Below are 12,183 nucleotides of genomic sequence, written 5' to 3' on the forward strand. Positions count from 1 at the left end.
GATCACTGTTCAATGTTTTCCTCCACTTTCAAATCAGATGCAGAAACTTCAATCTGAGCGGCCGTCAGAACTAAAACTGTAGAAGAAGAGCTGCATTAACATCACCAAGACTACAGAGGCCACAGCTTCTTTCCTGCCCATCAAAATTTTAATTATTGCAATGATTAAAATTGCAATAATTAAAATTGCAATTTTAATTATTGCAATTTTAATTATTGCAATAATTTAGTACTGCGTTCAGTCAGTACTAAACTGACTGAACGCATCCATCCAACATTTAGCTTTATTTCTGTCTGAATATGCAGAAATACAGAGTTGGGTATTAACTAGTTATATTTATTCAATTACATTTACATGAGTAACATTTTGGGAAAAAAAAATACTTTTAAGAGTATTTTTACTACGCTGTACTTTTTATTTTTACTTAAATAATTTTATTATGAAGTATTTCTTCTCTTACTTGAGTTGAATTTTTGGGTTTTCTACCCTGAATGAAAAACAAACGTTTTATCCAAAAATTCACCAGGCACAGACACACACCTGCAGTTTTTCTTAAAGTTTCATAAGTTTTATATTGAAAGAAAGTGATCTGGAAAAATTTTCCAAATCAGATTTTGTTATTTTTATTACTTATATGAATTATTGTCACTTTGATCCTTAAAATACCAACATTTCCACTTAACTTTATATGTTTGGTCTGTCTGATTATGTATTTATATCATTTTAAATATTAAATGACTGATAATTTGATCAGCTACTCAGCACATGAGTAGACTTTTTACCAAATACTTTTTTACTCTTAGAGTAACTTCTTGAATGGCTACTTTGTACTTTTAGTTGAGTAAAAATGTGTTGTTGAAGTAGTACTACTCTTACTTGGGTACAATTTTTGACCAAAACTGCAGAAACAGAGATACATTTTGTGGACATTACAGCTACGTTTAACTGAATGTAAGGCACAGTATGGCCTTGTTTATGCTTTAAATGCACAAAAACCAGAATAGGTACGTATAGAATCCACTATATTACATTATTACACTGTATTTATCACAGATGACTGATAAGCTTTATATAAATGGTTATAATAAACCCCTCTTGCATCATTTTACTGTTAGTAACCATCGTTGACTGTGCATGTGATTCAAGTATGAAGGACACATTTATCCCCGATAGATTAACAGCGTAATCCGTCACAAAACGTCCTGATTGATGGTGATATATATTCTTTTTCTTTTCTTTTTTTGCCATAATGATGTAAAATGTCAAATATTTCAGCGGGTGGCGGTGATGCAGCAGCAGGACGCGGTGCATCGTGATCACAGCGGATACAGGAGCGTCCTTCAGCCTGTGAGTCACGGTGCCTCGGTGATGCTACTGATGCTGTTTCTTCTTCTTCATCCTCATCATCCAGACGAAGCGCAGCTCCAGCAGTAAACTGCCTACACATCTCCAGGGTTTTCACTCAGCAGCCACAATCCGCTTCATCTCATCAAACTGTTTTTCCTTCCGCCCTCCCTGGAAGCTAGGTGTCTAATGAATGAAAATGCATTGATTTAAAACGCCTTACCTCCCGTTTACAATCCAAGAATAATGCTATAATCCTCCTTTTCCTTTAAATTGCATCCTATGATTCTTTTTCCTCCCTCCGATAATACGCGCTGCTGAAAGGAGGAATTTGCTGTTTAGAAAAACATATATAGGATATATGGAGGCCGTTATTCCTCAAATGATGAGGCTGGGAGTCAGGGGTGGTCACGTGACGAGCGGTCTTTTTCTTTTTTTAACAAACAACCCCCCCCCTCTCCAGCCTCCGTTCCCTGCGTTCTACCCCGATGAGGGCCCACATGACCAATCAGAAAGCAAGAATGTTCGCCCAAGCCCCGCCCCTTTTAGATTTCATCCATAATGTCGAAAACAAGAATCTGCTCTGATTGGCTACTAATCCGGAAGCTACTTTTTTTAAAATAAAATTATTATTATTATTATTATTATTATTATTATTATTATTATTATTGTTGTTGTTGTTGTTGTTGTTGTTGTTGTTGTTGTTGTTGTTGTTGTTGTTGTTGTTCTTGTTATTATTTATGTATTTATTTATTAGGGTAGGCCATATTTGTTATATGCTGTTAATAAACAGCATATAACAAATACGGTATCGACATCAAATCTATTCAAACCTGAAAAAGCCAGAACAGGCTGCTTCCAAACAAATATAAAAGGAAAATAATTTTGAAGTTTTCAAATTTGTAGATACAAGTGGAAAAAGGAGTATAAGATCAAAACGTCTATAAGTCTGGTTAATTTGGGATTCTAAATGATGACGTTATATGAATGTAAATATCAATATAAAATGACTCCTAAACTGTAAATGCTAAAGAGCACTTCTAATCTATCACACTTCTAATTTATGACATAAATATAGAGTGAAATGTTCCCAGCAAGGACCCATCAACATTTTATCACACTGATATATTTGCCACCAAGTTATTGTGCAAAACTTTTAGTTGTAAGTTCTTAAAATGATAAAGTAAATTGACAGAGAATAATATTATTATCTAGTAAAATAAAATGCCTGACAAATATTAAAATAAAAATTTGGTTCTTCGTCAGAGGTCATCATATTATGCAAATTATTAATTTTGAGGTTTTTGAATAGCAAGTAAGAAGCCACAACAAATATATTTTTCAAGGTTAAGGGGGAAAAAAACCGATATTACCAAATCAGGTAAAAGGAAATATGTTTTATTAGTGTATCATATGTGCTGCTTTCGAGTATCTTCGTATCTGCCACTGTCAGCTGCTTTGGTGTCATGGAAAGGGTTGAAAAACCTAAAATGTTCGGCCAATTTTACTATGTATCTCTATATTCGGGTTTAGTAATGAATAGATAACTCGGTTTTATACACAAGTTAGCTTCTTTACAAAGACTTATTTTTATTTTGTGGTTGTATTTTCCCTCTCATTCATAACGTGAAATTCTGACACACAAAGGTCGTACTGCACTTGAACACAGCAGAAATCAAGCTAACATTGTGTTAGCTTTTCCTGTTCTGTAGTGCTATGAGTTGAGGAAGACTTAAGCCAGGTAAGATCAGTTATTAATGAGAAATATCGCCTTTTAACCACACAGTGAATCATTGTTAAACATTTCAATTAACACACAGGAATTAGATGTTTCATATTTGTCATAGATATCGATACGCTGTGGAAGATATTTATGTCGTAGCCAGCTAGCTTCCCTACAGCAACTAGCCTGTAGTTTAAAGGCTCACAGTCACAAAACAAAAACAAAAAAATGCGGAATTTAAATGTTATGGTTTAATAAGTGGGCTTCCGTTTTCATTGCTATGTCAAATTTGATCTTGAAGTTGAGAATACAAGTTAATTTAGACCTCAATAAGGGTTATCAAGTGAACTAGGTGTATTGTAAAGTTTAGTAACCCCTGCAGAAACAACTTTCCTTTTAAATTCTTAAAGGAAAAGCAGGGAAGAAGTTATTAACAAATCAGGCCTAATTAATTTAACTTTGATACTTTTGACTATATACAACGCTGAATTTAAATTTGGGTCCTAAAATTGAACATAAAGTGCATTAAAACAGAACATTTGTTTTGGCGTAAACCTGTTTGAATCGTATCACCTGTGTTTCTTTGTTCAGTGCTGGGAATGCAGCCACCTCTGCCACCTGAGGCTGTCAGAGAGCTGGTGAGCTCCTGTCTGCACAGAGACCCCGTAGCAGCGGACCTACGCTGCAGCCTGTTTGTGGCTGCTGCACAGAGCTACAAGAGGGACTCTTTGCTCAGACCCTTCCCTCCTCGCTACATAAGTGGTGACATTAAGGACTTTGAGGGCCTGGTAAGAGCTTTACAAACAATGAAACGCTCATGTAGTTGCTGGTTTGTCCTAAATGTTAACGTTCATCTTTAAAAAAATTATTTAATCTTTAGTCAGAGGTGAGCAGAGTACCCAAAAATTGTACTCAAGTAAGAGTTAAAAGTACAGTGTAGTAAAAATACTAGGTAAATTATTTCCAAAAAGTTAATCAAGTAAATGTAATTGAGTAAATGTAACTAGTTACTACCAGGAAAACAGAAAAAGTTAATACTGCCATAAATAAATTCATAAAATTTTTAATTCATTAATTAATGGGATCTAATTTTAAAGGCTGCAATTTCAGTTTATTTACATTAGGAATACCTACACACATTATAGAGATGATGGTACTTTATGCAAACACTTGGTGGCAGTAATGTGCTACTAATGTTGCTATTTTGGTCTGTCAGTCTCCTTGCACATGAATACCAAACAACTTTAAAGAAACTGTTTTGTTTTTGCTCATTGAAACAACTATGTACCAGCTGGGTAAAATGTACAACGGTTTATTGCACTAACATCTGCACCCCTATCTTAATAAACATTATGTTATAGTATGCAGCATAGTGATATGCTAATAAAATAACACTAAACTACTCATTTTAGTAATTTTATTTAGTGAAGAAAAAATAGTGGCACTTCTGGTGTCACCTGCCACAGCTTAGTAGTGGCAGCTTCCAGCTTCAGTGACATGCCACGGCTTCTGTCATGTTGCATATAGAATATGAATAATTTTATTTCAAACAAATAAATATAAAGACCCCCAGAATATATACATATACATACAGCTGCCACTGATTTGGTGTCAGATGCCACAGCTTTTGTATGTATATGCATTCTATTTTTATTTTTATTTGTTCGAAATCATGTTATTCATATTCAGTATTCAATCTGACACAGAAGCCGTGTCACCAAAGCTGGAAGCTGCCTCTACTGAGCTGCAGCTGGTCCACCGGCAGCCGCGGCAGGTCCACCAGCAGCCGCGGCAGGTGATACCGGAAGTGCCACTCTAGCTGCCACGGCCACATTTTGAGCTTTTGTGTTAATATGCTAAAGAATGTTTGTTTTGTTTTTCAGTTGGCAGATGTGAACTCTCTGCCTGGTGTGAGAGATTTGGTGCGGTTAAGGCCCAGAGAAGGAGATCACCATCTGGCCCTCGTACACTGGATTCTTTCCTCAAAGAGCTTCGCTGTGAAGACGCTGCAAAAAGATGAGGTACAGGGCTGTAATTACACATAAACACGCATCATATTCTATTTTCCCACTTGTATTCATCCTGTGTCATATTTGATCTGTAGCACGCCAAACTCTGCAAGCTGACAGAAAACGAGGGGGTTTCTGTACCGGTACCAGACTTCCTGTTTGAGCTGGAGTACCCTGATCACTTTAACACTCGGTTTGAGAAGATGAGAGAAGGACGAGAAGTTTTCTACGCATTCCACGGGAGCCGCTTGGAGAACTTTCATTCAATCATTCACAACGGGCTGCACTGTCACCTCAACAAGGTCTGATCTTTAAAAATAAAAAATACTACACGCGTCTAGGAATGCAACAATTCGTCAAAAGATTACAGTTTTTTAAATTTTGTTAAATTTTGATTTGCTATTTAGCATGACAGCAGGAGGATTTTTTTTTCCACAAATGAGTTGTCGATGAATAGAAAAAAAGTAGTAATGGAGTAAATTTCTGTCAAAAAATTTCAGAAATTTTCTGCTTAGAACAAGGAAATTTTAGAGTTTGAAGAGTTGTAAATTTGCTAGGAAATCTCAGAAATTAGCTAGAAAAATCTGGGAAATTTCTGAATTTTTTACTCTGAAATTTCTGAACTTTATCTAAATTCTTTTTTATTTCTGGCAAATTTTCAACTTTTCAAGCTGAAAATGGTCAATCATCACATTTTTGATGATTAGCTTTTTTTTCTAGCAAACTTTCAACTTTTCAAACACAGAAAGTTTTCAGATTTTTGAGCTTAATCTAAAAATTTCTAATATTTTTTCTGGAAATTTACTCCTCTTTACTAAAGGCCTTTATACGCCATCATAAACTAGAATTAAAGGGAATTTTACATAAAAGTCGGTGTTTAATGTTTCAATTTAAGCTCACTTTTTAATTTTCAAAAGTTAAAGTGGAACGTTTTATTTCTCAACACTTTAAAAAAATCATACTTCAAAAGTGGTGTTTTTTAATTGTCTTATATTTTATTAAAAGAAAGGACTGAATTGCTCATTATAAGTTAATTTTCTCATATATTTATTTTACAAGCTGAAGTAGCAACAAGAAGGGGAAAATTTACTCAATCATCAGAATAATCGATAGATTACTACAGTCCCACCCATTTCTCTTTTGAAACAATTTATTCCTGATGTGCAACCTGATGTGATGCGTGCAGAACTCTGTGTTTGGAGAGGGGACGTACCTCACCAGCGACCTCAGCATGGCCGTCCTCTACAGTCCCCACAGCAGCGGCTGGCGTGAGAGCATCCTGGGTCCTCAGCTCAGCTGTGTTGCCTTGTGTGAAATCATAGATCATCCAGACGTTAAATGCCAAGTGAAGAAAAAAGGTGCGTCTAGCTTTGTGACTCCCAAAACATCACATGGATTAAATCAGTGGTTTCCAAACATTTTCTGGCCCCCCCCTATGGATTACAAATGGCTGTGTGAGAGAGGGTGCGGGGAGAATCCACTTTTTTGGGGGCAAAATGAATGTACGTAGCTGAACATAGACGACAACATCGGTAGCTACAGGCTACTTGTTAAGCTTAAAGTGCTGTATTGATATTAGCTGGTCATCTTTTAGCTAGCATTACCTGCATCCAACAGCTTTACTCAACTCAGTCGGTTAGTTTGGGGGACAAACTGTTAAAAGTTCTTTGCATTTTGCTGGTTTGCTGCCGTGATTCTAACACAAACCTACGTAGCTCCGCACAGCAGCAGCAGGTCTCCTTCGCTGCAGCACAGGTGTAAACCCAGCGCGAGCGTCGTAGCGCTCATGTTGCGTTTAAAGGCGGCTCGGAAAAACAGGTTACCACATGTTAACGGATTAACAGCTTTAAATACTGATCAAAGTGACAGAGGACACAGATATGGGAAGTGTGGAAGCCCCTACTGTATCAAATTGACAGAGGAATAACAGAGAGTTGGCCATTCTAAGGTAAAAACCCAGCGCATACAGCGTTCATGTTTTGTTTTTGTTTTTTTTTCATCCAGACGGCTTCCCACGCCCCCCCTGCAATGGCACGGCGCCCTCCCTAGGGGGCGCGCCCCACAGTTTGGGAACCTCTGGGTTAAATCATGAAAAGCTGCTGCTTGACTTACTGCTAGCTCAGCCTGTCGCAGCAAACAATACATCAATTGATAGTGTGATAAATTAAAACATGCTTGATAATTTTCTTTTGCATGATTTGTTGCTTTTCTCTTTTCTCTACCAAAAACTGGATGACAATATGCATTAGACTCGACTTAGCATTTTTTTGAAGGACAGTTTTGTGTACAGAGACTTCATTTGTTGCTTCATTTCTTTTGTTTATTTATTTTGGATATTTAAAATGTCTTCCAGTTCCGGTGTTAAATGTTCATTACAAATGAAAGTTTATTGATCTTTAAGAATGTGTTCTCAAAGATCATTGGTCATCCAGAGTGCAGTTTTTCAGCTGCACTTGAAAATTTTCTCAAAACAGCAATATTATCGTTTATCGCAGTAACTAGGGGTACACCGATTTATCGGCCAGCCGATTTATCTGTGCTGATTTCCTTCATTTTGTGAGATTGATGATCAGCTGATACTTAGATGTGATGTTTATCTTCTCCCCTGATCTTATCTACCTCAGCAAAGGTCTAAATATCAACCACTGTCCTCTTTTGGTTTCCTCTGAGAGGTTTGACCAACAGACCAGCCCAGCAAGTCATGTCTGCACATTTGCAATTAACAACAGTTACCCCACTTTTGCAAACTCTGCGACTGTTTTTTCTATAATTAGTGGCATTTCAGACAAAAAAATTGGCATTGCAAAAACTCGGAATCAGCAGGTCAGGATTTTTGAAGATCTGTGATCGGAGATCGGCCAAAAAACTGCAATCGGTGCACTTCAAGCAGCAGTAACTTTGCTAATGGTTGCTTGCTATTTGTTTGCCATTTCAGATTCTGATGCCATCGACAGGCAGCGCTCACGAGCCAAGAACAGCGAAGGGGGCGACGTTCCGCAGAAATACTTTATAGTCACCAACAATCAGCTTCTACGAGTCAAGTATCTGCTTGTGTATTCTCAGGGGAAACACCTGGCCAGGTAAGAGGTTCAGATCTCATTTCCAGTAAGATGTGCAGAAATCTACTTTAACTCATCTGAAATAATCAAAATGAGTAGAGTAAGACGTCATTCACCGCTGTTTCTTGTTTGTTTTTTGTCAGGCATTCCCGCAGCAGGTCGTGGCTCCTCAGACACCATTTTGCCATCATGATGAGTCTCTATCTCCTGCTCCTCATTTTCATCGGTGCCTTTAACTCCACCTCGTTCGTATCTTTCTGGAACAGACTATTCAGGTGACCGGACAGCATTAGGGACGCCTCAGCTGCTTATTATCTGCAGTGCCTTTTCTGATCAGATCCCGAGATGCAGACCTGAGCTATGATTATGTTTTATGCACCTTTTAACTCTACTCCTCTACTGTAAAAATGCTCTTGTTTACTGTTATCCAGGATCTTTTAAATTGCAGTTATAGCACCCTGTTCTGTATTAATCCTGTTGAGGCTGCTCTGTATTTTAATAAAGGTCTGCAATGTTTTAACTGTAATTTCTGTGGTTTAATGAAGAATTTAAAGATTCTATTTTGAAACTTAAAAACTGGACATTTGCATTTATCTTCAATAAAAACATTGCATAGACTAAGTTTGAATGGTGTTGCTTCTACATTTGCCAAATTGCTGCAAGAAAGGACATTTATATAGAACAGAAAGACATTTAAATATTGCAAAATTATTCTGAAGTCTGAGTAAGGACATAGTTGGTAGTTTTTTATTACACGGTATCACCGTATCCTTAAAATGTTATATAAAATTATAGCCTTAAAATGTCTTAAATTATTTTTTAAAAATTTATTTAAATACATTATTCAGAGGTCTTACAATTTGTTGTCATGCTAAGAAAATAAAAAATATATACAATTATGAGAATAAAGTCAGAGTATTGCAAGAATAAAGTAGTACAAAAATAAAGTCATATGAGAATGTCAATAAAATCGTATTATGAGAATAATCATAATATGACTTTATTCTTGCAATTCTATTTTTTCTAAAATTATGACTTTCTACATGACTCTTTTTGTTCTCCTATCATTTTGATTTTATTCTCGAAATAATCGATAATTACTTCTCTAAATAGTTATATAGAATATGACTATCCTCCGCGTGACTTTTTTCCAATTATTATGAATATGTTTTTGTATTATTTTGACTTTATTATCGTACAACTTTATTCTCATAATAGTATCACTTTCTCATAATTTTTGAATTTTATTCTGGTAATTTTTGCTTTTTATTTTTCATCAGTGTAGCTATACTGCGTCGTAAATCTCGCATACCGTTGTCTTTCTAAAATAATGGCCAGAGTCGGCTTTTATTCTTTACTTTTGTTAAAAAAGGAGGGTGACGTAATTGATTTCTTTTTTTTTCTCGCGGGACTTTTCTGTCACGCGCACATCTTCGTTGCGATCGAAGACGGCTGCGACACCCGCTAATATGTCCTTGCTAGCTAGTTAGCTAGCTGAATTATTTTACATCTTTCATGGGTAAGTGTAAATTTAAAATATATAAATATATGTACATATATTGTACATTTGTTGCGATAAAAATCTTATATTTCATTCATAATGATTTATGAAGGTCTTAAAAAGTCTTAAGTTTGAGTCGGTGAAACCCTGTATTGTCTGGTTTTGTGTTGCGTTCAAATGCTAACATGGGTCACTCATTAATTACAGCTGGCACATAGACTGTGGTGCGCTATCAGGTGTTTTGTGTCAGTAAAAAAAAGTGAGACTGATAAGTGGGATTGATATCGGAGGCGGCCCACTTTGATGGCAGGTCTCTTCGCCCTAATAGCTGATAAAATGATACGCATTAACAGAAGCTAATCAGCTAGATAAAGAAAAAAAAGCTGATTTCTGCAAACAATAGTAAGATAAATCTGTGTTAAAAAACTGTTTTGTTGACTTATTTCTCATTTCCTGGCTTTATTTTTTTAAATCCCTACTAAATACTGGATGATAATATGAAATCAACAGATGAAAGTGTGTGCCCAGTTAAATGAAGATGAAAGCAAATTCAGCCCTTTGTTTTGGCTTTAAAGCTAATTCCTTATTGCGAAATCCTTCAGATAAAACTTCCTCTCTCCTGCAGAAGCTGCTCACTTTTGAAGGCCAGAGAACAAATACCCATTGTTGGTCCACACTTCAGTCCCTTTCCTCATTATTGCTGCCTCATAAACCATCTGTTATTCAATAACTACAACCTGTGAGGGGGCAGCCATGGTAGAGGGGACTTGCTTTTGATCTTAACTATAACTGTCTAAAACAAAATGGGAAACGCTAGATCAATCGATTTACTTTAGTTTGTTTCTAAACCTGCATAACATTGTTATTGTTTGACTCTAAGTTTTAATTCTCCATTTATTCAAGGTTCACTTGTCTTTGGAAACAAAGGAAGCAGAAGCAAGGGTGTAGATGTCTCTCTTCTGCTTGTTTGCGACACAATATATCTGATTATTATGGTTAGCAGGGGTAGAGTCATCAAAAATTGTACCCAAGTGAGAGTACTATAACATATTTTTACTCAAGTAAAAGTAAAAAATTGTTCAAATAAGAGTAAAAAAAGTATTTGGTAAAAGGGCTACTCAAGTATTGAATAACTGATATTGTTTGAAAGTTACATATCAGACAGACCAAAATATAAAGTTATGTAGAAAATGTTGTATTTTAAAAACCAAAATGAAAAAAAAAACTCATATCAATAAGAAAATTACAAACTAACAAAAGAATCATTTGTCCAAATCTGGTTCCTTCAATATAAAACTTATGAAGCTTTTAAAAAAACTGCAGGTGTGTCTTGTGAATTTTTGGTTGAAACATGCTCATTTACCACTCAGTAAAATTACTTATAGTGGATAGAGGATCCAGAAAGAATCGTGTAACTGGGTAGTATTTCTATTTTGTCATAATTACACAAAATGTCTTTATTCATATTGTTCCATTATCTGACTGTGAAAGCCTTAGAAAACCCTGTCATTGTTATAACCATGTGACTTTAAGATGTTTAAAAGGCAAGTTTTTGATATTAATAAAAAGTCCTTATGCATCTTATCCTTTACAATTCAGCAAACAAAATCAATATTCTGCAATAAGCTGGTTGTATTATTTAGGCCTGTCACAATCACATATTTTGCTAGATGATAATTTGTCCATGAAATTATTGCAATAAACGATAATATTGTTGTTTTAAGATCATTTTCAAGTGACATAATAGTAATAACAGCATTCTCAAAGATCAATAAACTTTAAATTCTAATGAATATTTAAACACTGGACTGTAAGACATTTGAAATACCCACAATGAATAAAATGAATCATGAAGTCTCTGTAAGCAAACTTATCTGTCCAAAAAGGGACAGTTGAGACCAAAGCACCAGACTGAAGACTTTTATCATTCAGTTTTTGGTAAAGAAGAGAGAGAAATGAGAAAAACTATAAATCAAGCAAATGAAAATTGCTGAGTTTCTTTAAATTGATCATCCGATTAATTGTTTTATTGTTTATTGTGACAGGCCTAGTATTGGTATGCACAAACTTTGCACAACTTAAAGTGTAAGTTATGCTTTTTTTAATTTAAAAACAAAATCCAGCCTTAGATAATTAGACTCCATTAACATAGTACATAGGGCTGAAGAACATACCACAATTTATAAAAGCATTTCATATCAGTCAATATCAATATTGATTTTTTTTGTTATAAATATCTGAAATACTGCTAAACTGGTGACAGATTTTCCTATTTTATCCACAGTTTTCACACCTGGCTGTTTATTTTTAAGCAGTTATGAGGCACAGCTGGGCCAGTTTCTCAACAGGTTGTTGCTAGGTAACCATAGAATGAGTGAGTTGCTAGGTAACCATAGAATGAGTGCGTTAGTTGATTCCACAAACCTCTCTTAAAGTCAGTGAAGTTTATTGAACTGCACAGTACATTTTCAACATGCAACACAAAGGGTAAACAGGAAGTCAAACTCTGAGTACTGTAAATCCAGGATGACCAATTAAACCAGACAG

General features: G+C 35.5%; 1 protein-coding gene across 1 annotated transcript; it reads left to right on the forward strand.

Moving 5' to 3' along the window:
- Positions 1 to 2,943: 2,943 nt before the first annotated feature.
- parp16 (poly (ADP-ribose) polymerase family, member 16) lies at positions 2,944 to 8,756 on the forward strand. Its single transcript, XM_015011450.2, has 7 exons — positions 2,944 to 3,085; positions 3,659 to 3,855; positions 4,951 to 5,088; positions 5,172 to 5,378; positions 6,263 to 6,434; positions 8,012 to 8,156; positions 8,279 to 8,756. Exons 2-7 carry the CDS (start codon positions 3,667 to 3,669, stop codon positions 8,412 to 8,414), a joined length of 987 nt encoding a protein of 328 aa, XP_014866936.2. The 5' UTR covers positions 2,944 to 3,085; positions 3,659 to 3,666; the 3' UTR covers positions 8,415 to 8,756.
- Positions 8,757 to 12,183: the final 3,427 nt, after the last annotated feature.

The sequence above is a fragment of the Poecilia mexicana genome, unplaced genomic scaffold (assembly GCF_051168715.1).
Source record: "Poecilia mexicana isolate PSO_F unplaced genomic scaffold, ASM5116871v1 scaffold_6, whole genome shotgun sequence".
Taxonomy (NCBI): domain Eukaryota; kingdom Metazoa; phylum Chordata; class Actinopteri; order Cyprinodontiformes; family Poeciliidae; genus Poecilia; species Poecilia mexicana.

Excerpts from the sequence above, each read along its gene's own strand:
- parp16 (XM_015011450.2), top strand. The coding sequence starts at position 3,667 with ATGCAGCCACCTCTGCCACCTGAGGCTGTCAGAGAGCTGGTGAGCTCC. Across the intron at positions 5,089-5,171 it reads AGACGCTGCAAAAAGATGAG|CACGCCAAACTCTGCAAGCT; the intron begins GTACAGGGCTGT and ends TTTGATCTGTAG. Across the intron at positions 6,435-8,011 it reads ATGCCAAGTGAAGAAAAAAG|ATTCTGATGCCATCGACAGG; the intron begins GTGCGTCTAGCT and ends TTGCCATTTCAG.